Raw genomic sequence first — 19,898 nt, 5'->3', positions numbered from 1 at the left:
AAAGTTTTCTTCTCCTTCATGTAACCTTGCTGTGTCTCCCTCCAAAGCCATTTTAGGAAGTACAAGCAGAAAACAAATGGGAAACGAGGAGGCGCAACCAGCTCTCACCACTACAAAAGATCAATGTGAGACTTTACAGTTGCACCAGGAAGTATCCACAAATAGGCTTGCCAGCCTACTGGCACCAAATGACTCTAGCTCTCTGGGGAACAGGGTGCCTGCAGTACACAGACCCTTTCCCTCCCTGGAGCTGTCACTTGAGATCCCAGTCTGGAGAAAGTAAAACACAGGCATCTCTTCTGAGCAGTGGCAAGACAGAGCACTGCTTCAGTTTCTTACCTTCCCCATGGTAAAGGTAAAGGGACCCCTGACCATTAGGTCCAGTTGTGACCCACTCTGGGGTTGCGGCGCTCATCTCGCTTTATTGGCCGAGGGAGCCGGTGTACAGCTTCCGGGTCATGTGGCCAGCATGACTAAGCCGCTTCTGGCAAACCAGAGCAGCGCACGGAAACGCCGTTTACCTTCCCGCCGGAGTGGTACCTATTTATCTACTTGCACTTTGACGTGCTTTCGAACTGCAAGGTTGGCAGGAGCAGGGACCGAGCAACGGGAGCTCACCCCGTCGCGGGGATTCGAACCGCTGACCTTCTGATCGACAAGCCCTAGGCTCTGTGGTTTAACCCACAGCGCCACCCGTGTCCCTACCTTCCCCATATACTAGTGCAAATGAGAGAAGGCAGCACCTCTTCCCCAAACCCCTCTGTGTGTGCTACAGGGCTATGGGGGTTGGTGTTAGGCATTATTTATTACCGGCTAGTAAAGTCAAGCTAACAAATGTGAACTCCTGATCCAGAGCCTTGCACAGCTAATTCTGCTTCCTCTAGACAGTTATTCTGTCATGGCTGGTATTTATTATTCCAAACTAGTACACAATCGGAGGCATGGGCAGCGCAGTAATCTCACCTTGGCAGGCAGTGTCTTCGCTCCAAGCTTCAGGCTGAACGACCACCACAGCAGTAGAGTTCTAGGGGTTGCAAAATAAAAGAGAAGAATGAGGAGGAGGCGGCATATACTGGATCAAATTTGCCTGCCTGTCTGCAGCCAGAGATACTGTTGGGACAGGTTGTTCTTCACTTTGCTGCAGCATTGCAACTCGACAGGGAGTTGAGGAGAAACCTTCCCCCTACCTTCCCAACTACACAAAAATTAAGCAAATATGTTAGGAGCCTAAGACAGTGCCAGAGAAACCAGGCTTGAAGCTAAGGGTGGCACAGGGGTGGTCTAAGGGTACACTGAAAACTGCACTCTCCCAACACATGCCCATGGATGCATGCCCTCTCAGCATCAAATTGTCCATAGCTCTTTGCTCGGACAGCAAGTGAGATGTCACTGTCCTAATATAGTGTCAGGTGTGTGTGACTTGTTAAAAGCAAACATCAGTAGGTGACATTCTGCCACTGAACTACACGTGCCTGATATACACAACGTTTCAGATTAAAACATTCCTGGCAGCAGCGCTAGGAAACAAACTGCCATTGACTGATGTTTGGAGCAAAGGTGGGGAGCTTTCTTCAGGTCAGGGGTTATATTTCCTTGTGACCAGGCTTTTAGGGGCTGCACAGGTGTGGCGAAAGTATGTCATGACCACAGCTGGCGGTGGGTGCAACTGCCCAACTCTCTCTCTCACATACTCTGCACAGTACTGAGCTAGATGCTGGTCTGACTCTGTATGCAATTAGAACCCCATAAATACACCCTCGCTCAACACAGGCCATGGGTCGATAAAGTTGAATAAAAAACAAGGCAAGCCAAATTCATCAGTGCTTCCAAGGAATTAAAGGGGGCAAATGGAAATGCTCTCCCTCTGTCTGTCTTGCTTCTCACACACACTCAGATTGGCCCATTTCTCTGTACCCACAATATTAAACCCACACTTACTGTTGAATGTGAGAATAAGCGAGGTTCTTTCACAATAGAGGCACCGGACAGCTCTACCATCCACTCCAATTGTTCTAAGTAATTTCCACCCAGAGGGAAAGAGAAATACAACATCAATATACAATGGCAGAACAGGTTACCCCAACCAACATCTGACATACACACACTCCATGCCCCAAATACAGTGGTACCTTGGGTTACACACTCTTCAGGTTACAGACTGTTCAGGTTACAGACTCCACTAATTCCAGAAATAGTACCTTGGGTTAAGAACTTTGCTTCAGGATGAGAACAGAAATCGTGCTCCGGCAGTGCGGCGGCAGCGGGAGGCCCCATTAACTAAAGTGGTGCTTCAGGTTAAGAACAGTTTCAGGTTAAGAACAGACCTCCGGAACGAATTAAGTACCGTATTTTTTGCTCTATAAGACTCACTTTTTCCCTCCTAAAAAGGGGAAATGTGTGTGCGTCTTATGGAGCGAATGCAGGCTGCGCAGCTATCCCAGAAGCCAGAACAGCAAGAGGGATTGCTGCTTTCACTGCGCAATGATCCCTCTTGCTGTTCTGGCTTCTGAGATTCAGAATATTTTTTTTCTTGTTTTCCTCCTCCAAAAACTAGGTGTGTCTTGTGGTCTGGTGCGTCTTATAGAGCGAAAAATACGGCACTTAACCCAAGGTACCACTGTAGCTCCTCACATCTGTTAGGAGATATACGCACATTTTATTTTTATCAAACTTTGGGAGATTCAGGAGTTGTTTTCCAAAGACATGACTGCCAAATGAATCTGGAAAGGTGTGGGCTGTGACACCTTATCCTGCCATTCCTTATGACAGTGGTGGGGAACCTCTGCAGGCCAGATCAGGCCCAGCAGCTGTCTTAATCTGCCTTGTGAGGCAGCTTTGCCCCAATTCACCGCAAAGGAAGAATCAGGATCCTTAAAGTGCACTCTCAAGCAAGGTTTGTTGCAAGCACTCATTAGCTGACTGGTGGTGATGGCAAGCTCCTTTCGGATCAGCTGCATTACAGAGTTCCCAGTCAGGTAACGCAGCTAATTCCTGCTTAAAGCAGGGCTTACAGTGATGCTGCTCGCAGCAAGTCTCATAAGGAAATGCTACCTTTGCGCCACCCCCACCCCCCGTTTGATTTCAAACCACACAAGCAGCTTTGCTTGAATTCATGTTGGTCTCCAAAGGAAGATACAGTGGTACCTCGCAAGACGAATGCCTCGCAAGACAAAAAACCCGCTAGACGAAAGGCTTTTTTGTTTTTTGAGCTGCTTCGCAAGACGATTTTCCCTATGGGCTTGCTTCGCAAGACGGAAACGTCTTGCAAGTTTGTTTCCTTTTTCTTAACACCGTTAATACAGTTGCGACTTGACTTCGAGGAGCAACTCATAGAACGCGGTATGGTAGCCTTTTTTTGAGGTTTTTAAAGACTTTGGTGATTTTTGAAGCTTTTCCAAAGCTTTCCCGACACCGTGCTTCGCAAGACGAAAAAAATCGCAAGACGACAAAACTCGCGGAACGAATTAATTTCGTCTTGCGAGGCACCACTGTACTTTCATGATGTCATGGTGATGGCAAGTGGCCACCTGTCAAAGTCACCTGCTGGGGCTGGGGGGCATCAAGATCTGGTCACTGGTCAGATCCAATCTGCCCCCCACCCCCCGCCTGATAAAACCAGAAGCAGAATAAGTTATACAAAATAAGAAAAGAGATGCAGATCAATTTGCAAAACTTATTCGGGACACAAAATCATTTTTTCCTGGGGCAGAATATGAGCAGAGCATACATTTGCCCAGAGGTCCAAAACAATGACTGATCAGGCAAGGAAATCTCAGAGTGCTGTGGTCCCTCTTTCAACAATATTGGATAATTTCATCGGTGACTGAGCATGATAAAAGATAATAGTAATCCTGCTTCACTTCACAAGATTCCTTGTCTTTGAACAACGAAAAGGAACTCAAGAAGAGGGATTAACAGATCAATCTATTTCTGAGCCATATCAATTTTACAGCTGTTTACTCATGTTTGTTCCATTCCATTTCTGGATTTATCTTCAGTTGTTTTTTTAAATCCATACCAGAATTTGTATGCACTAAAATATCTATTTTATCACAAAATAAATATTTAAATGTGGAATTCATCTCAGTGCATATATTTCTAAAATTACTTTATCCTGAGATACTTTTAAAAATGCCTTTTGGTACTTTCGTTGAGACAAGAACTATCACAACAGTCAGAAATGTGTGACACCTGAAAGATAATTAACTTTCCAATCTGTATTTTAGTCTGAGAGGTGCAGATTAGGCCCATTTGCTTAAATGTAAACCAAACACAATTCTTCTCCATCCCCAGTAAGGATTCTCAGTGGCTTCTATTGCCTGGGTTGTTTTCAAGCCTTATCAACCCCTCTCCCTTATCGCAATCTCCTCACCTGGGAGCATGTCAGTGAATGGCCCGTAGCAGCATATTTCTAAGCCTTGGAAAAGCTGGAAAGGAAAGTAAAAGTGTCAGAAGGGGTGTGCAATGAAATCCCAAACTAAGGAGCTCAATATGGATATGAACTACCGTATTTTTCGTCCCATAGGACGCACCTAGTTTTTTTGGGGGGAAATAAAGGAAAAAAATTTTCCCTTTATTTCCCCCCCCAAAGCAGGTCGGGGAAACTGAACCAGGTCGAGGAACAGCGGGATGGCGGCGCTGCGCCTCCCTGCTGTCCCCTGAGCTTGTGGGGCTGGCCGATGTCTGCCCGGCGCGAGGGGCGCCCTGCTTCAGGGCGCCCTGCCCGCCGGGCGGCAGGCTGCTATCCGCAGCGTGGGGAGCCCTGCGGGGAACTCCTGCAGGGCTCCCCACGCTGCGGATGTCTGTCCGGCGGGCGGGGCACTCTGCTTGAGGGCGCCCCGTCTGCCGGGCGGCAGGCTGCTATCCGCAGCGTGGGGAGCCCTGCGGGGAACTCCTGCTCCCACCCTGCGGATGTCTGTCCGGCGGGCGGGGCACTCTGCTTCAGGGCGCCCTGCCCGCCGGGGGGCAAGCTGCTATCCGCAGCCTAGACAGCCCTGCGGGACCTCCCGCAGGGCTGCCTAGGCTGCGGACATGTTCCCGAAGCGCCGGGCGCTCTGCTTTCAGGGCGCCCGACGCTCCGGGAAGCAGGCTGCTATCCGCAGCCGGTATGCTATAGGGGTCTGCTCAGACCTGAGTGTGTACAGCTAATATGATCCGAGTAGAGTTAAAAACAACACCAGGCATTTAGATAAAAGATGAGCACTTAACTAAACTCTGTCTCCATCTAAAAGTGCAGCATTTTTCTTTCCATCCCAATCAGTCTTTATGGTGACAAGGCAATGCAGAACAACAACAACAACAAAAAAATACAGGCCGAACTGGCAGGCCACTACATCTTCAGGCCGGGGGTGGGAGGCAAAATAAACAATTCAGCCAAGCAGAATCAAAGCTTTGCAGCAGGATCGTAAACACAATTTGCATCAGCTCCTAATTATAACCCTCCTTCGCTCCTTGAAGAACTAGAAATTAACTTTCTCTCTATAGCAACAGGGCAACATGACTTTTTATATTCTGCCAGCCTCTTCCTTATTAGTTTTTAATAGTCAGAAGTAGTCAGAGGGTTCTGACTATAACTATTTATTAAAAAGATAAGAGCCACCATACATGCTTATCAACGGTATTTCATTTTCATGAATTACAAAGTGTCAATCACACACTCATAGGCAGGCAGCGTTAAGCATTTCTGTAAGGGTTACTCAGGAGGGTATAATCTACCTGTTTGCACTTACCTTACAGCCATAGATTCTTCATATTTCTCCCCCTTATTTACATACAGTGGTGCCCCGCAAGACGAATGCCTCGCAAGACGGAAAACCCGCTAGACGAAAGGGTTTTCCGTTTTGGAGCAGCTTTGCAAAACGAATTTCCCTATGGGGTTGCTTCGCAAGAAAAAAAATCTTGCGCGTCCCCGCAGGTTTTTTCCGCTCCCCCCCCCTTTTCCTAAGCCGCCAAGCCGCCTATCAGCTGTTCCGCTGATAACCCGCTTAACAGCTGATCGCGAAAAGCCGCTAAATCGCTAATCCGCTTAGCCGGCAATGGGGTTGCTTCGCAAGACGAAAAAACCGCTAGACGAAGAGAATCGCGGAACGGATTCTTTTCGTCTTGCGAGGCACCACTGTAATTATAAACCACCCACCATTCAAAAATATTGTTGCGGTGTACAAAAATTAATAAAAACAAAACATCAAGTTAAAACAATATGTTAAATCCACGTGTAAATCTAGCATGAACAAGATCCAACAATGCTGTCCTGAAAAGCCTTGTTGAATTTTGAAAAGTATTGAAAGAGGTACAAATTGAAAGAACAAATTGTTGGCACTATCCTAATCTGCGGAGGGAGGATATTCAGAAGAGTGGGTGCCACCTTAGGAGGTTCTGGAGAGGGGCACAGTCTCAAGACATTCCTGTGAATTGTACAGGCCTGATACATATTCCCTTGTATAAGTGATAATGGTTAATGGATGCACACCTTTCCAACGGGAGATTCCCTTGCTCTTTTGGGTCCTTGGTGGTTTCTCCCATTGATCATGTCTCCTCTAACTTCAAAGTCCTCCTGGAAAACGACACACATGAAATGAAATGACAATGAAACTCTGGTTGGTTTGGCCAGTTCTGAAGCAGGAAAGGAATGCTTGCACTATAGAAGGTGGAACCCTCTCTGTGAAAATCGAGGCAGAAGGAGAGGGTTTTTTTTTGGGGGGGGGGGGGGCTATAGAAACAACAGCTCTTATTGCACACTTAAAATCAAATAAAAGTTCCTTTAAAAAGGAGACACAACTGGAATGAATAACTGGATCTTCACAGAAAGTGAAATTCTGAACTGTTTACAATGTTCACTGGAATCTTGAAAAGTAGAAGTTCAAGAGCTTAGAAAGGAATGGAACAAATTCAGAACATGCTATACCAGGGGTCTGCAACCTTTAAGACAAAAAGAGCCACTTGGACCCGTTTCCGAAGGGGGAAAAAAACTGGGAGCCGCAAAACTCGTCATTATAAAAATAACTTTTTTGTCACTTTTTATTATTATTTCTTTGTTTGACCCCTCAGAATTACTCCTCCTCATAGAAATAAACGTTAAATTAACAAGTTACCTTTTTGTGTGTGTTTGTTCTTCACTCCCCTTCAAAACAGTGACCAGCGTACATGCCCCCTTTCAATGCAGTGACCAGCGTACATGCCCCTTACAATGTAGTGGGCAGGCGGGCGGGAAGGTGACGTCGGGACGGAGCATGACTAACGCACACACCGCCCGCATGCGACGTCACAGCCAGTACAGCGCCCGCCACAGTGGGGAGTGTCGGGGCGCACAATGCGCCTCCTCCCCTCGCTAGTATCTGCCCCGGAACAGCGGCAAAGGTGTAAAAGAGCCACATGCGGCTCCGGAGCCGCGGGTTGCAGACCCCTGGTCTAAACTATACAGTTCCCAACCTTTTTTTGGCCATGCCTCACCTAAGCATCTCTAAAAACCTGATGCCCACCCCGTGACATATAATTCTTATTATTCAAAAGTGAACTCCTATTCACATGGAGGAAGCCTAAAAGGTCATTAACTGTTAATAACTCATTCTCGAATTGGCCCCCTTAAAAATCAAATTGCCTTCCTGTGGAGCGTGCGCCCCATGTTGGGAACCACAGGTCTAAACAGTTGTAAATTGCTTTAGAATCTAGACAGAATGCTTCCTTAGATTCAAATTAGAGAACGATTCACCAAAAACTGGTGTTTCAAGTACAGTAAGCCCATGTAACTTGTACGCATTCAGCTTTACGCGCACGGCAAAAAAATAAAAAGGGGTAGAAAGGAGGCAGGGGTCTGGGGAAAAATGAATTTGGAACCCTACTTGCCATTCAACCCAATGGGTTTTGACTATACACATTTTGGCTTCAGGTGCAATCCCTGGAACATAACTCCTGCGTAAGTTGTGGGAAGGCATTGTGTAATTCACACAGGTGCTGGAGGTATAATGTTGGAAATGCCTTTATAAATGCCTCTATAAGTCGCACTTTTCCCCTCCTAAAAAGTATGGGGAAATGTGTGTGCGTCTTATGGGGTGAATGCAGGCTGCGCAGCTATCGCTGGCTTCTTGAGCGCAGCGGGAGCGCTCCTGCCTTTTCGCTCAGGAGGCTTTGCATTGAGGCTTCCTTCTTGCTGTCCTGGCTTCTGGCTTAGCCGCACGCAGCCTCTTCCGGGCAGGGGAAGCCTTCATCCCGCTGCCCCGGAGAGGCTGCACGTGGCTATCCCATAAGCCAGGACAGCAAGAGGGATCGTTGCGCAGCGATCCCGCTTGCTGTCCTGGCTTCTGGCTTAGCCGCACGAAGCCTCTTGAGGGCAGGGGGAGCCTTCATCCCACTGCCTTGAAGAGGCTTTGCGCAGCTATCCCAGAAGCCAGATCCCTCTTGCTGTTCTGGCTTCTAGGATTCAGAATATTTTTTTTCTTGTTTTCCTCCTCCAAAACATAAGGTAAAGGTACCCCTGCCCATACGGGCCAGTCTTGACAGACTCTGGGGTTGTGCGCCCATCTCACTCAAGAGGCCGGGGGCCAGCGCTGTCCGCAGACACTTCCGGGTCACGTGGCCAGCGTGACATCGCTGCTCTGGCAAGCCAGAGCCGCACACGGAAACACCGTTTACCTTCCCGCTAGAAAGCGGTCCCTATTTATCTACTTGCACCCGGGGGTGCTTTCGAACTGCTAGGTTGGCAAGCGCTGGGACCGAACAACGGCAGCGCACCCTGCCGCGGGGATTCGAACCGCCGACTTTTCGATCGGCAAGCCCTAGGCACTGAGGCTTTAACCCGCAGCGCGAAAGCGAAAAATATGGTGAACAGAAAGCAAAAGGCCACCTTCGGTAGTGGCCCTTCCTCTTGCTCCTCCATTCTAAGTACTCTGCAAAATGCTCACATTTAAAAGCAGCAAAAGAGCAGACACCAGACATACCTCATTAAGAACTCTTCTTTCCTTCAGTGACTGTACAACCCCTAGGACAGATCAGGCAGAAGCTTACTATTAATTATAATGATGCAGTAAATAGCTCTTTTTAGCACCTGCCACACAATCTTTAGTTCTTACCTCCAGATACAAAAATAAATAAATACTGCATCAATGTGGTGCAAAAGAGCAAGCCCATGTTTAAATAATACTGCCTGCTGGCAGTATTACTGTACACTGCTGGAAACTTTATCCTCCCCACTCCTTTGAGATTTCAAATCCATTTCCTTCACAAATACAAATGCTGAAGTAACTGAAACAGTTTATGGCTTATTTCCAGGGAACAAGGGCTGGCCCTGCCAAGAGCAACTCTAGGTGGGTTGATGCTTTAAAGAAATTCAAAGTGCCAGGGGGGTGAGAATTCAATGACCTGTATGAATTAGGCAAAACTAAATCAAATTTACATCTCTTTGCTTGTTTCCCATGGTTCATTCTTTTGGAGAAGTGCACTGAATCCCTAACTTCACAAATAATAATAATAATAATAATAATAATAATAATAATTTTTATTTATACCCCGCCCTCCTCAGGGCGGCTAACAAGCAATAATAAAAACAAGTTGACTGATTACAACTTAAAAAACAAAATTAAAATACAACATTAAAATATTAAAATATTAAAATGTAGCCTCATTGCAGGAAGAGAAAGGAAAAGAAAAAAGAAAGAGAGGGAGGGAGGGAGGGAATCAAATTGGCTCCAAGCCAAAGGCCAGGCGGAACAACCCTGTCTTACAGGCCCTGCGGAAAAAAATCAGATCCTGCAGGGCCCTGGTCTTATGAGGCAGAGCGCTCCACCAGGCCGGAGCCAGAGTTGAAAAGGCCCTGGCTCTGGTTGAAGTCAATCTAACTTCCTTAGGGCCCGGGACCTCTAGGGTGTTGCTATTTATGGACCTTGAGGCTCTCCGTGGGGCATACCAGGAGAGACGGTCCCGTAGGTACGAGGGTCCTAGGCCGTGAAGGGCTTTAAAGGTCAAAAGCAGCACCTTAAATCTGACCCTGTACTCCACCGGGAGCCAGTGCAGCTGGAAAAGCACTGGGTGAATATGCTCCCATGGCAGAGACCCCGTGAGGAGCCTCGCTGCTGCATTCTGCACCCGCTGGAGTTTCTGGGACAGCTTCAAGGGCAGCCCCTGTAGAGCAAATTACAGGAGTCAAGCATGGATCACTGTGGCCAGCATCTTTTCTCCTTGATTTCACCACTGCCCATATTTACTGACCACATCTGCTAAAAGCAGACATTCTCAGGATGGTGAATTCTTTGCCCAGTGCCAAACTCCACACTTGGATGATGCAAGTGGGGTGGGAAATACAGAGCCTACACTTTGCATAAAGAGACAGACAGACTAAAAACACTGAAAAGGTGGCTTATGTTTTGGGGCCAAGCTAGATAAAATGTGGGCTAATTCAAAACATGCAGTCCTCCAGAGGCTGTTGGACTCCATAGATGCGGCCAATGGTCAGGGATGACAGGAGTTGGCAACCCAACAATTTCTGGAGGGCCACAGGGGCAAAGATACTAGAAGCTTTATGGCACTTGTATGTTTCCTCAGCCACATCATGCAAACAGCAGCCTGGGGTGGGGGGCAGAAATTTAGATTAGGAAAACAGTTCCTGTGGTGTGGAGAAAGATTGCCGCTGCTCCTCCATTTGGCCTCCCAATGTTGGCTTTGAACTTTAAAAATCCCTCAAAAATGTGGGACATCGGCAAATGTTTCATCTAGTTTTGATTTTGCATCCTAAACATTAAATTCCCTGTGGTGGTACCCAGGCTGAGGAACACCCTGTCCTGAGTGTGCTGATAGCCGTTGAACTTTGCAAGAGTGCGAGGGGAGAGAATAGAGATATTTCAAGGAATGTTCACACTTACAATGGTAGCTCACCACCCACTTCCGTCCAGCAATACCTAGGAAGTATTTCAGGGTCCGCTCGCAAACCAGATCCTCATCTGAAGATTAAGCAGAGAAAGGAAAAATATATGAAAATAACAACAAGAGATGTGGAAAAATAATAAGAAAGGACTGGATAGTACTGTGAACATCATAAGGTTAGATTTGTGGACATTAAAACAGCAGTAAGAAGCAAGAAGTTGATTGGATCCCTTCGGAACTTGAAATATGGGTACCCCCAACGAAAATTAAAAATTCGGCTGTGCAATTTGGAATTTATGTAATTTGGTTTGATTTGATGTGATTGGTCGGTTAATAAAAAATTATTCTTAAAAAAAAGAAGATTAAGCAGAGAGAGCTCAATTAGTGCCCTGCCTTTGGAAACCTTGTAAGAAGCTTCTGCAAGAGAGGGACTGTGAGCAACACCATGGGAGCAGTGTTTCTGGGACTAAGGTGAAACCGCGAAGCTCCCTTGTTAATTTTGCTACTGGATGCTGCATGTCGTTTAAGTAATCTTGTTCTATTTACAGTACTGAAATGTGGTGGGTTGTTTGGCATGTTATTATGTTTGCTATTGTTTTGCTATGTTATCATGAAACTGTTTTTGTAGTGTTTGTTTGAAATGCATACCTGTTTTCTTTGTTGTAAGCTGTTTTGAGCAGGATCTCTTTTGAGGAAAAGTGGCATACAAATAAAATTATTTGGGCATCCCCAAGGGCAGGGGTCTGCAACCCGCGGCTCCGGAGCCACATGTGGCTCTTTTACACCTTTGCCGCGGCTCCGGGGCGGATACTAGCGAGGGGAGGAGGCGCATTGTGCGCCCCGACACTCCCCACTGTGGCGGGCGCTGTACTGGCTGTGACGTCGCATGGGGGTGGTGCGTGCGTTAGTCACGCACCGTCCCGACGTCACCTTCCCGCCCGCCCGCTACATTGTAAGGGGCATGTACGCTGGTCACTGCATTGAAAGGGGGCATGTACGCTGGTCACTGTTTTGAAGGGGAGTGAAGAACACACACACACAAAAAGGTAACTTGTTAATTTAACGTTTATTTCTATGAGGAGGAGTAATTCTGAGGGGTCAAACAAAGAAATAATAAAAAAGTGACAAAAAAGTTATTTTTATAATGACGAGTTTTGCGGCTCCCAGTTTTTTTTTTCTTCGGAAACGGGTCCAAGTGGCTCTTTTTGTCTTAAAGGTTGCAGACCCCTGCCCAAGGGCATGGGGGCAGGTCCAATGGGATTTTTGAAAATGATTTTTCCTTTAACAGCAGATCCTCGTGCTCAGTAGTACCTTCAAAAGATTGCTAGGTGACAGAGGAAGGGGTGCCAGAGGGAGGGAAGATGGCAGGTGTAATCAGGGGCCCAATTCTTTGGATCATGCCCAAGTAGTCTGACAGGCAAGAAACCCTTAGAAAGTTCTGCCAGGTACCTGCCAGGATCTTGTGCAGATTCACAGGATGCAGCAAGCAGGCTAGAGCACCTTTCAAGATCTAAACTGCTTTTTGGAAAGCAAAGGAGGGACATTAGTCTCTCTCTCTTTTTGTTTTCCAGGAATTACCTGGTTGATCCGTTACTATCACCTTCTCAGTGGTGATACAAAACCAAATCATGTGCCAAGGAAAGCTAGCCTTGGCAATCTGAAAAAATGAAGAAATAAAACAGCATGCGCGTTTGTTTTTGAGACATAATGTATTTTGTTAGCCACAGGATAAGACAAGAAACTATACTACTAGAAAGCTGCTCAGCTTATTTTCCTATCCATGAGTTTCCTATAACTTGCCAGCGTTTGCAGTTTATCTCTGAAAGCCACGTGGGATAGAAACTTGCATTTAATAATAATAATAGTAAAGGTAAAGGTACCCCTGCCCGTACGGGCCAGTCGTGTCCGACTTTAGGGTTGTGCGCCCATCTCGCTTAAGAGGCTGGGGGCCAGCGCTGTCCGGAGACACTTCCGGGTCACGTGGCCAGCGTGACAAAGCTGCATCTGGCGAGCCAGCGCAGCACACGGAAACGCCGTTTACCTTCCCGCCAGTAAGCGGTCCCTATTTATCTACTTGCACCCGGGGGTGCTTTCGAACTGCTAGGTTGGCAGGCGCTGGGACTGAACGACGGGAGCGCACCCCGCCGCGGGGATTCAAACCGCCGACCTTTCGATCGGCAAGCCCTAGGTGCTGAGGCTTTTACCCACAGCGCCACCCGCGTCCCTAATAATAATAATAACCACCACCTAAGAGAGGACCTAGAGAGGACTGCATACTCTTTGCTTTGGTAATTCAGCTTTTTAGGTGGTGGTTAATAATAATAATAACCACCACCTAAAAAGCTGAATTACCAAAGCAAAGAGTATGCAGTCCTCTCTATCTACAAGGAACAGGAAGCAAAACTATAGCAGTAAAGGTCAAGTTTGGATTTCGACTCAGAACTCTCAAAGCCCCATTCAACACTTCCTCAAAATTGCTGTGCTAGCTCAGACCAGGGGGCATCTAATACAGCATTCTGTGTTCAACAGTGGCTAGCCACATGTATCTGGGAAGCTCAGTATTTGGTAATCAGAAAAAAGCATCTCTGAGCTTGTGAGTTTCAATAAGCAATCATAATTAACAGTTGTTGGTTCTCTTCATGCAATTATTAAATTGAACTCTGGCAGTCTTGACGGCATACCTACCTATTCATCCACTTTATGTGGCAATGCAGATGGGAAAGTTCTCCTCTGGGTTCTCAACTCACCTGTTTTCATGACTACATGAGTTGTTTCATAAGAAATCTTATTAGACCAAGTGCTCTCATTTTTCCTGGCAAACATCTGTACTAGTCGCTAGAAATAAAGCAAATACTGGAGTTAGAAATTATTGATTTTATCAACACATTAGATATTGCTGTCTTCTCAATAGAGCCTCTAAGAACTTTTAAGAACGTACACCCTCCTTTTCCGTATCAATGTCCAAGGTAGCTTACAACATTAAAACCACAGTAAAACTATAATTAAAACTAAGATTACCTAGACTCTGCGCCATGACTGCTACTTGGGCAACCAGGTTCATGGCCAGATCCAGAAGTACCCTCACACTATAAACCTGACTTTTCAAGGAGAGTGCTACCCAGTTCATGAGAGATTGAGCTGCTCTTCCCAGAGCAGAAGTCCTATGGATCAGAGTCGCCTCTCTGTTGTTCGGATTAAGCTTCCATTAGTATCTCTCTCAACCATTTGTTGTTGTTTAGTCATTTAGTCGTGTCCGACTCTTCGTGACCCCATGGACCAGAGCACGCCAGGCACCTCTGTCCTCCACTACCTCCCGCAGTTTGGTCAAACTCATGCTGGTAACCTCGAAAACACTATCCAACCATCTCGTCCTCTGTTGCCCCCTTCTCCTTGTGCCCTCCATCTTTCCCAGCATCAGTGTCTTCTCCAGGGAGTCTTCTCTTCTCATGAGGTGGCCAAAGTACTGGAGCCTCAGCTTCACGATCTGTCCTACCAGTGAGCACTCAGGGCTGATTTCCTTAAGAATGGATGCGTTTGATCTTCTTGCAGTCCATGGGACTCTCAAGAGTCTTCTCCAGCACCATAATTCAAAAGCATCAATTCTTCGGCGATCAGCCTTCTTTATGGTCCAGCTCTCACTTCCATACATCACTACTGGGAAAACCATGGCTTTGACTATACGGACCTTTGTTGGCAAGGTGACGTCTCTACTTCTCAAGATGTTGTCTAGGCCTGTCATTGCCCTTCTCCCAAGAAGCAGGCGTCTTTTAATTTCGTGGCTGCTGTCACCATCTGCAGTGATCATGGAGCCCAAGAAAGTAAAATCTCTCACTGCCTCCATTTCTTCCCCTTCTATTTGCCAGGAGGTGATGGGACCAGTGGCCATGATCTTTGTTTTTTTGATGTTGAGCTTCAGACCATATTTTGCGCTCTCCTCTTTCACCCTCACCTCTCAACCATATTCACATATAAATAAATGATATATTTTTTTTATTTATACCCGCCCTTCCCGGTTCAGAAAACCAGGCTCAGGGCGGCTAACAACAAATTTAAAACACTTAATTGTAGAAGCAGCATAAAATACAATATAAAAAACAATAAAATTCAAAGTTCAAAAAATCAATTAGGAGGAAATCCATCTAATAAGCATTAGATAGTCACCAGGGCTAGCTGGCTAAATTAGTCCTACTTGGGCCAGCAAGGAGGCCAGGGGAGAATTAGCTGTGGGGTCTCAGAGCGGGTAATCTTCATAAAAGGGGAGGGGGAGGGAAGAGAAGGGAAATAAAAGATCAGGCTGAATTCAAATTAAAGGCCAGTCGGAATAGCTCTCTCTTACAGGCCCGACGGAAGGAGGTTAAATCCTGAAGGGCCCTAGTCTCATGGGACAGAGCATTCCACCAGGTCAGAGCCATCACTGAAAAGGCCCTGGTCCTGGTGGAGGATAGTCTGACTTCCTTAGGGCCTGGGACCTCTAAACTATGGTTATTCATGGACCTTAAGGTCCTCTGCGGGGCATACCAGGAGAGGCGGTCCTATTACTGACTACAGGCCATTGTTTAGAACAGCATTGGGGAACCTGTGACCCCTCAGGTATGGTTAGACAACAGCTTCCATCATTCCTGACGCTTGACCATGTTGGATGGGGCTGTTGGGTGGAGTCCAACAATACCTGGGAAGAGACAGTTTACCCATTCCTGGTATGGAGCTACAACAGTCCCCCTGGAATGTGGTGGAATGGGGGAGGGGCAAAGTGGAAAGGGAGAGCCTATTCAGTGCCGTTCATATATTGGTGACATCACTTCCAAAACATCTCCAGCAGTTTCATGTCAATGTTAAATAGCATAGGGGACAAGATGGAACCCTCATGTCAGAATGACATGCATCTAGATCAGGCTACCTCAACCTCAGCCCTCCAGATGTTTTGGGACTACAACTCCCATGATCCCTAGCTAGCAGGATCAGTGGTCAGGGATGATGGGAATTGTAGTCTCAAAACATCTGGAGGGCCGAGGCTGAGGAAGCCTGATCTAGATAATCCATACTGTCTGGGAAAGTTGAAGTTGAGATTCTACTGTGTACTCAAGAATGCTGCTGAAGAATGTAACATTAGAGACTGGCCAGAAAATATCGAATAAAGTGAGATTAAGCACTTTAAAAAATAAAGGTCTCACTAATGTCTCTTTCAGTAGTTGGTTCTTGGAAATGACACTCTCCCATAAGTTTACCACTCTCATTACCCAGGTAGGCCACTTCTGTTGGACCTAATAAAAAGTATTAAGCTACTCTTTCATAGGAGAAGTAGTGGCAATTCCCTTCCCTAAAACAAGGAAAGAAAACCCAAAAGCCCTGTTTACTACAGCAATTTTAGATTGGAGTCTAAAAGTTTTACATAACTTTTCTGTACTGCCAAAGCTGGCTAAGAAATATTTTGATGATGGCTTCTTTAACTATCAATTTTTTTACAGACCTGCTACAAAATAAGAATGGACCGAGAGTTTGTCAATAGTATTTCTCAAAGCAGGCTGCATGCTCTCTCAGCACCAGATCCTAGATATGAGGCCACATTAAATTCCATGGTTTTGAGTACAGTGGTACCTCGGGTTAAGTACTTAATTCATTCCGGAGGTCCATACTTAACCTGAAACTGTTCTTAATCTGAAGCACCACTTTAGCTAGTGGGGCCTCCTGCTGCTGCCGCGCCGCCAGAGCACGATTTCTATTCTCATCCTGAAGCAAAGTTCTTAACCTGAAGCACTATTTCTGTGTTAGCGGAGTCTGTAACCTGAAGCATATGTAACCCGAGGTACCACTGTAGTTTCTTAGATGGAAACTGAGAAAGATCAGGATTTGAATTGCAGCCTCTGAGCCTTGCTCTGTAATAGGAATCATACTGATTTTACCATTGAAGGAGTGCTTACCAACTCGCCCTGGTTCAGACCGGAGGCCACCAGAGACATATTCTTCTTGCTTGTCACAAATGGCCTCTCTGAATTCCCTTTGCTTGTGCTACAATGTGTGATTCGTGACAAGGGGCAGACTGGACTTCCTTGTGCACTATGCCTCAATGCACTTTGCCTTCCTGCATCATGTGTGGCAGAAGGAGGCCCCATTGCTGTCTCTGCGGCCAAAAGGCTGGAAGTCTGCTCTTTAGACTTTGAGGACCCTGGAGTCCCTCGCATGTTTCTCACAGGGGTAGAAAAGGCACCTTGGAGGCTTTGTTTACTTTCAGAACTCAAATCTGCTTTGCTTCCTGGAAAAGAAGAAAATATATCCATTAGAAAAGCATTTCCTTCCATATTTGGAATGGATTAAAGATCCATCACTTAGACCAGTCATTATCAGCCTAACATACTTCCAAGGTCCCATGGATGCCAGAAGTACACTTCCTTTCTTATCATACCTAAATTTACTGCAAAGCTTTCAGAATATGAAATATTATCATGCAGTATTAGCTGACAGTTTGCATTGTCTAGGTATTTATGAAATTTTTAGAGTATAAGTGCCTGCATTTTATTTTAAGAAACACAAATATACCAAGCATTGTAGAGGAGCTGCAAGCAAAGCTTTATTATATGGTCATCAGAAATAGTATGTAGACCTCAACATTATCTTTCAGAAACTTAAGAAGCTTTAGAGAAAAAGCTCAGAAAATAAATGTTCTTCAATGCAATTTGAGGAACAGCAATGTATTCTCTACATTCTGTTCCTGATAGTTTCACCCTTGAGGAGTTAAAATGTTTGTGAACATTCTTGGCAGCTCTGCAGAAGGCTGAGTGGGTGGAAGGGAGCCTGCACATGTCTGTCACTGATGGACATGTTTTTAACCCTATTATATGTTGTTGTTGTTGTTTAGTCGTTTAGTCGTGTCCGACTCTTCGTGACCCCATGGACCAGAGACACGCCAGGCCCTCCTGTCTTCCACCGCCTCCTGCAGTTTGGTCAGGCTCATGTTTGTAGCTTCGAGAACACTATCCAACCATCTCGTCCTCTGTCGCCCCCTTCTCCTTGTGCCCTCCATCTTTCCCGACATCAGGGTCTTTTCCAGGGAGTCTTCTCTTCTCATGAGGTGGCCAAAGTACTGGAGCCTCAGCTTCACGATCTGTCCTTCCAGTGAGCACTCAGGGCTGATTTCCTTAAGAATGGATGCGTTTGATCTTCTTGCAGTCCATGGGACTCTCAAGAGTCTCCTCCAGCACCATAATTCAAAAGCATCAATTCTTCGGCGATCAGCCTTCTTTATGGTCCAGCTCTCACTTCCATACATCACTACTGGGAAAAACCCTATTATATACTTATCATTATCAGGGATTTCTTAATTGCCTTATAGACAACCACTCCCAGGGTGATGAACATTGAGAATAAAGAAGAAAGTTAAACACACACAAACGAACAAATACATTAACAACAAAAGTGAAACCATACAAAGTAGACACCCCGTTAAAAACCCCATTTATCCAGCCAGCAAAGCCTGTCAGAACAAAAATGTTTCCAGAAAATGTAGATAGTGGGCATCTGCTGGATCCCAACAGAAAAGATATTACACAGAAACAGGGGCAGCCATACTAAAAGAAAGCCTTGCTCTGGGTTACTGAGGAATAGGCTTCTGAGATCTTTGGAACTTATACAGAGAAACTCTCCCACAGCTATTTATGACGTGTATAAGGGTGAATAAGAGATAGACTTAGTATATAGGGTACTCTGTTTTTAGGTGAGTTGGTCTAGATTCTAGACCAATGCCTCAACCCTCCAGGTTTGAAAAAAATAAAATAAAAATGTTAGTGACACAGTTCTCAGCCAGTAACTTGAAGTGACATCAGTCTCTAAAGCAGCTTTAGTATTTTGCTGATTTATTCTGAAATATTCATCATAAAATGTAGAACCGTGTTAGTTCCTGACTCTGGAGAGTAGCTGCATCTTTAACGGTCTATAAAACACTCACAGTCCTGCATCAGTATATAATACGCTACCGACTCAATACTCAAGTTATACTTTGAATATTCAATCACACTGGAAAAAACACAAGGTGTCAAGTGATGCGTTTGGTGGAACTAATGATAAAACAGCAGAAGAAACATGGAAAGAGCAGAACAGGCCTGAGGCAACATTCTCTTCACTACTTTTTTTTTTAAAGCTTCTTATTTATGGTGTCTCAAAAGAGCTTTAATATATCTCTTCTCCCCAGAAAGTGATTAGAAAGAGGCAAAAGGTTTTTTTTTAATAGCCAGGAGAGACGCTGTAATTTGTAATCAAGCCATCAATAAATGTAATCAGGTTGAAGCTTTTATGAGGCGCCCCAAAATACTTTATACTGGCCTGAAAGCCCAAACAAGGGCTCTGTTAATTAAGTTGTCTTCAGTCTGTTTCCGAGCCCAGAGGAAGCTAATTAATCGATTTCACCGACTTAAAACTCAAACGTGCTATTTATAGCTATCTAAGGATTTGGCTTTGATTGGATTTGAAATTGCTGCAAAAACATTCGCCTGCAAACCGGTTCCATCAGGAACAGCACATTATTCTCACACTAGATAAGGTTCTGTTTATGTCTAAACGCAGTGGGCTTCTAAACCCAGAAAGACCGGCCCTAGAATCACTGCGGGATTGGGATGAAAATAAACTAGAATAGCACAGCAGACTCATGACTGCCATTCGAGAAGTTGCTAATCACTTTTGCAATTTATGTTAAAGATACTGGGTGGTATTCAATTCAGTTTTACTCAGAGTTGTCGTTGTTGGGGTTTTTTGACATCCATCTGTCTCGAGAGAAAATGGAGTGTTCCTCCAGGGGTGAAGCCAAACATCTTCATTAGTTTGGCTAAGCCTGGGTGGTGTGTATAAAGGTCCTGGGCTGCCCAGACAACGTCCCTCCTCTCAGTCTCACTGCCATCCACATGTGGTCCAAAGGAAAGTAGAGCAATACATTTGGCACAGCTTGGCTGCAGGGGTTGCTGAAGGAGGTGTACAAGGCACCAGCCATCAGTCTTATGGGTTTACTCCTTAGCGTTTTCTTCTCCCAAGGATACGCCACAGGACATCAGAGGTTTTGGACC

The 19,898-nt window shown here is 45.7% G+C and overlaps 1 protein-coding gene and 1 long non-coding RNA gene across 6 annotated transcripts in view; both read right to left on the bottom strand.

Moving 5' to 3' along the window:
- Positions 1-19,898, bottom strand: part of LOC144325148 (uncharacterized) — a 197,776-nt gene that overhangs the window by 18,697 nt on the left and 159,181 nt on the right. The window lies entirely within an intron of this gene.
- The window catches only part of BRCA1 (BRCA1 DNA repair associated), a 57,708-nt gene that overhangs the window by 2,412 nt on the left and 35,398 nt on the right, over positions 1-19,898 (bottom strand). For 3 of the 5 annotated variants that reach the window (XM_028701749.2, XM_028701750.2, XM_028701751.2), the window contains 8 exons: positions 16,770-17,101; positions 13,599-13,686; positions 10,851-10,928; positions 8,934-8,974; positions 6,470-6,553; positions 4,373-4,427; positions 1,939-2,012; positions 964-1,024 (listed from right to left, as the gene is read on the bottom strand). In XM_028701749.2, the coding sequence (XP_028557582.2) occupies positions 964-1,024; positions 1,939-2,012; positions 4,373-4,427; positions 6,470-6,553; positions 8,934-8,974; positions 10,851-10,928; positions 13,599-13,686; positions 16,770-17,101 (813 nt within the window). Of the gene's footprint in view, positions 1-963; positions 1,025-1,938; positions 2,013-4,372; positions 4,428-6,469; positions 6,554-8,933; positions 8,975-10,850; positions 10,929-11,898; positions 12,509-13,536; positions 13,687-16,769; positions 17,102-19,898 lie in introns of those variants that run through there. The other 2 variants (XM_028701752.2, XM_077917536.1) reach the window with 2 other exon arrangements.

The sequence above is a fragment of the Podarcis muralis genome, chromosome 13 (assembly GCF_964188315.1).
Source record: "Podarcis muralis chromosome 13, rPodMur119.hap1.1, whole genome shotgun sequence".
NCBI classification, from domain to species: Eukaryota; Metazoa; Chordata; class Lepidosauria; order Squamata; family Lacertidae; genus Podarcis; species Podarcis muralis.
This window is presented reverse-complemented; position numbering and strand designations above follow the sequence as displayed.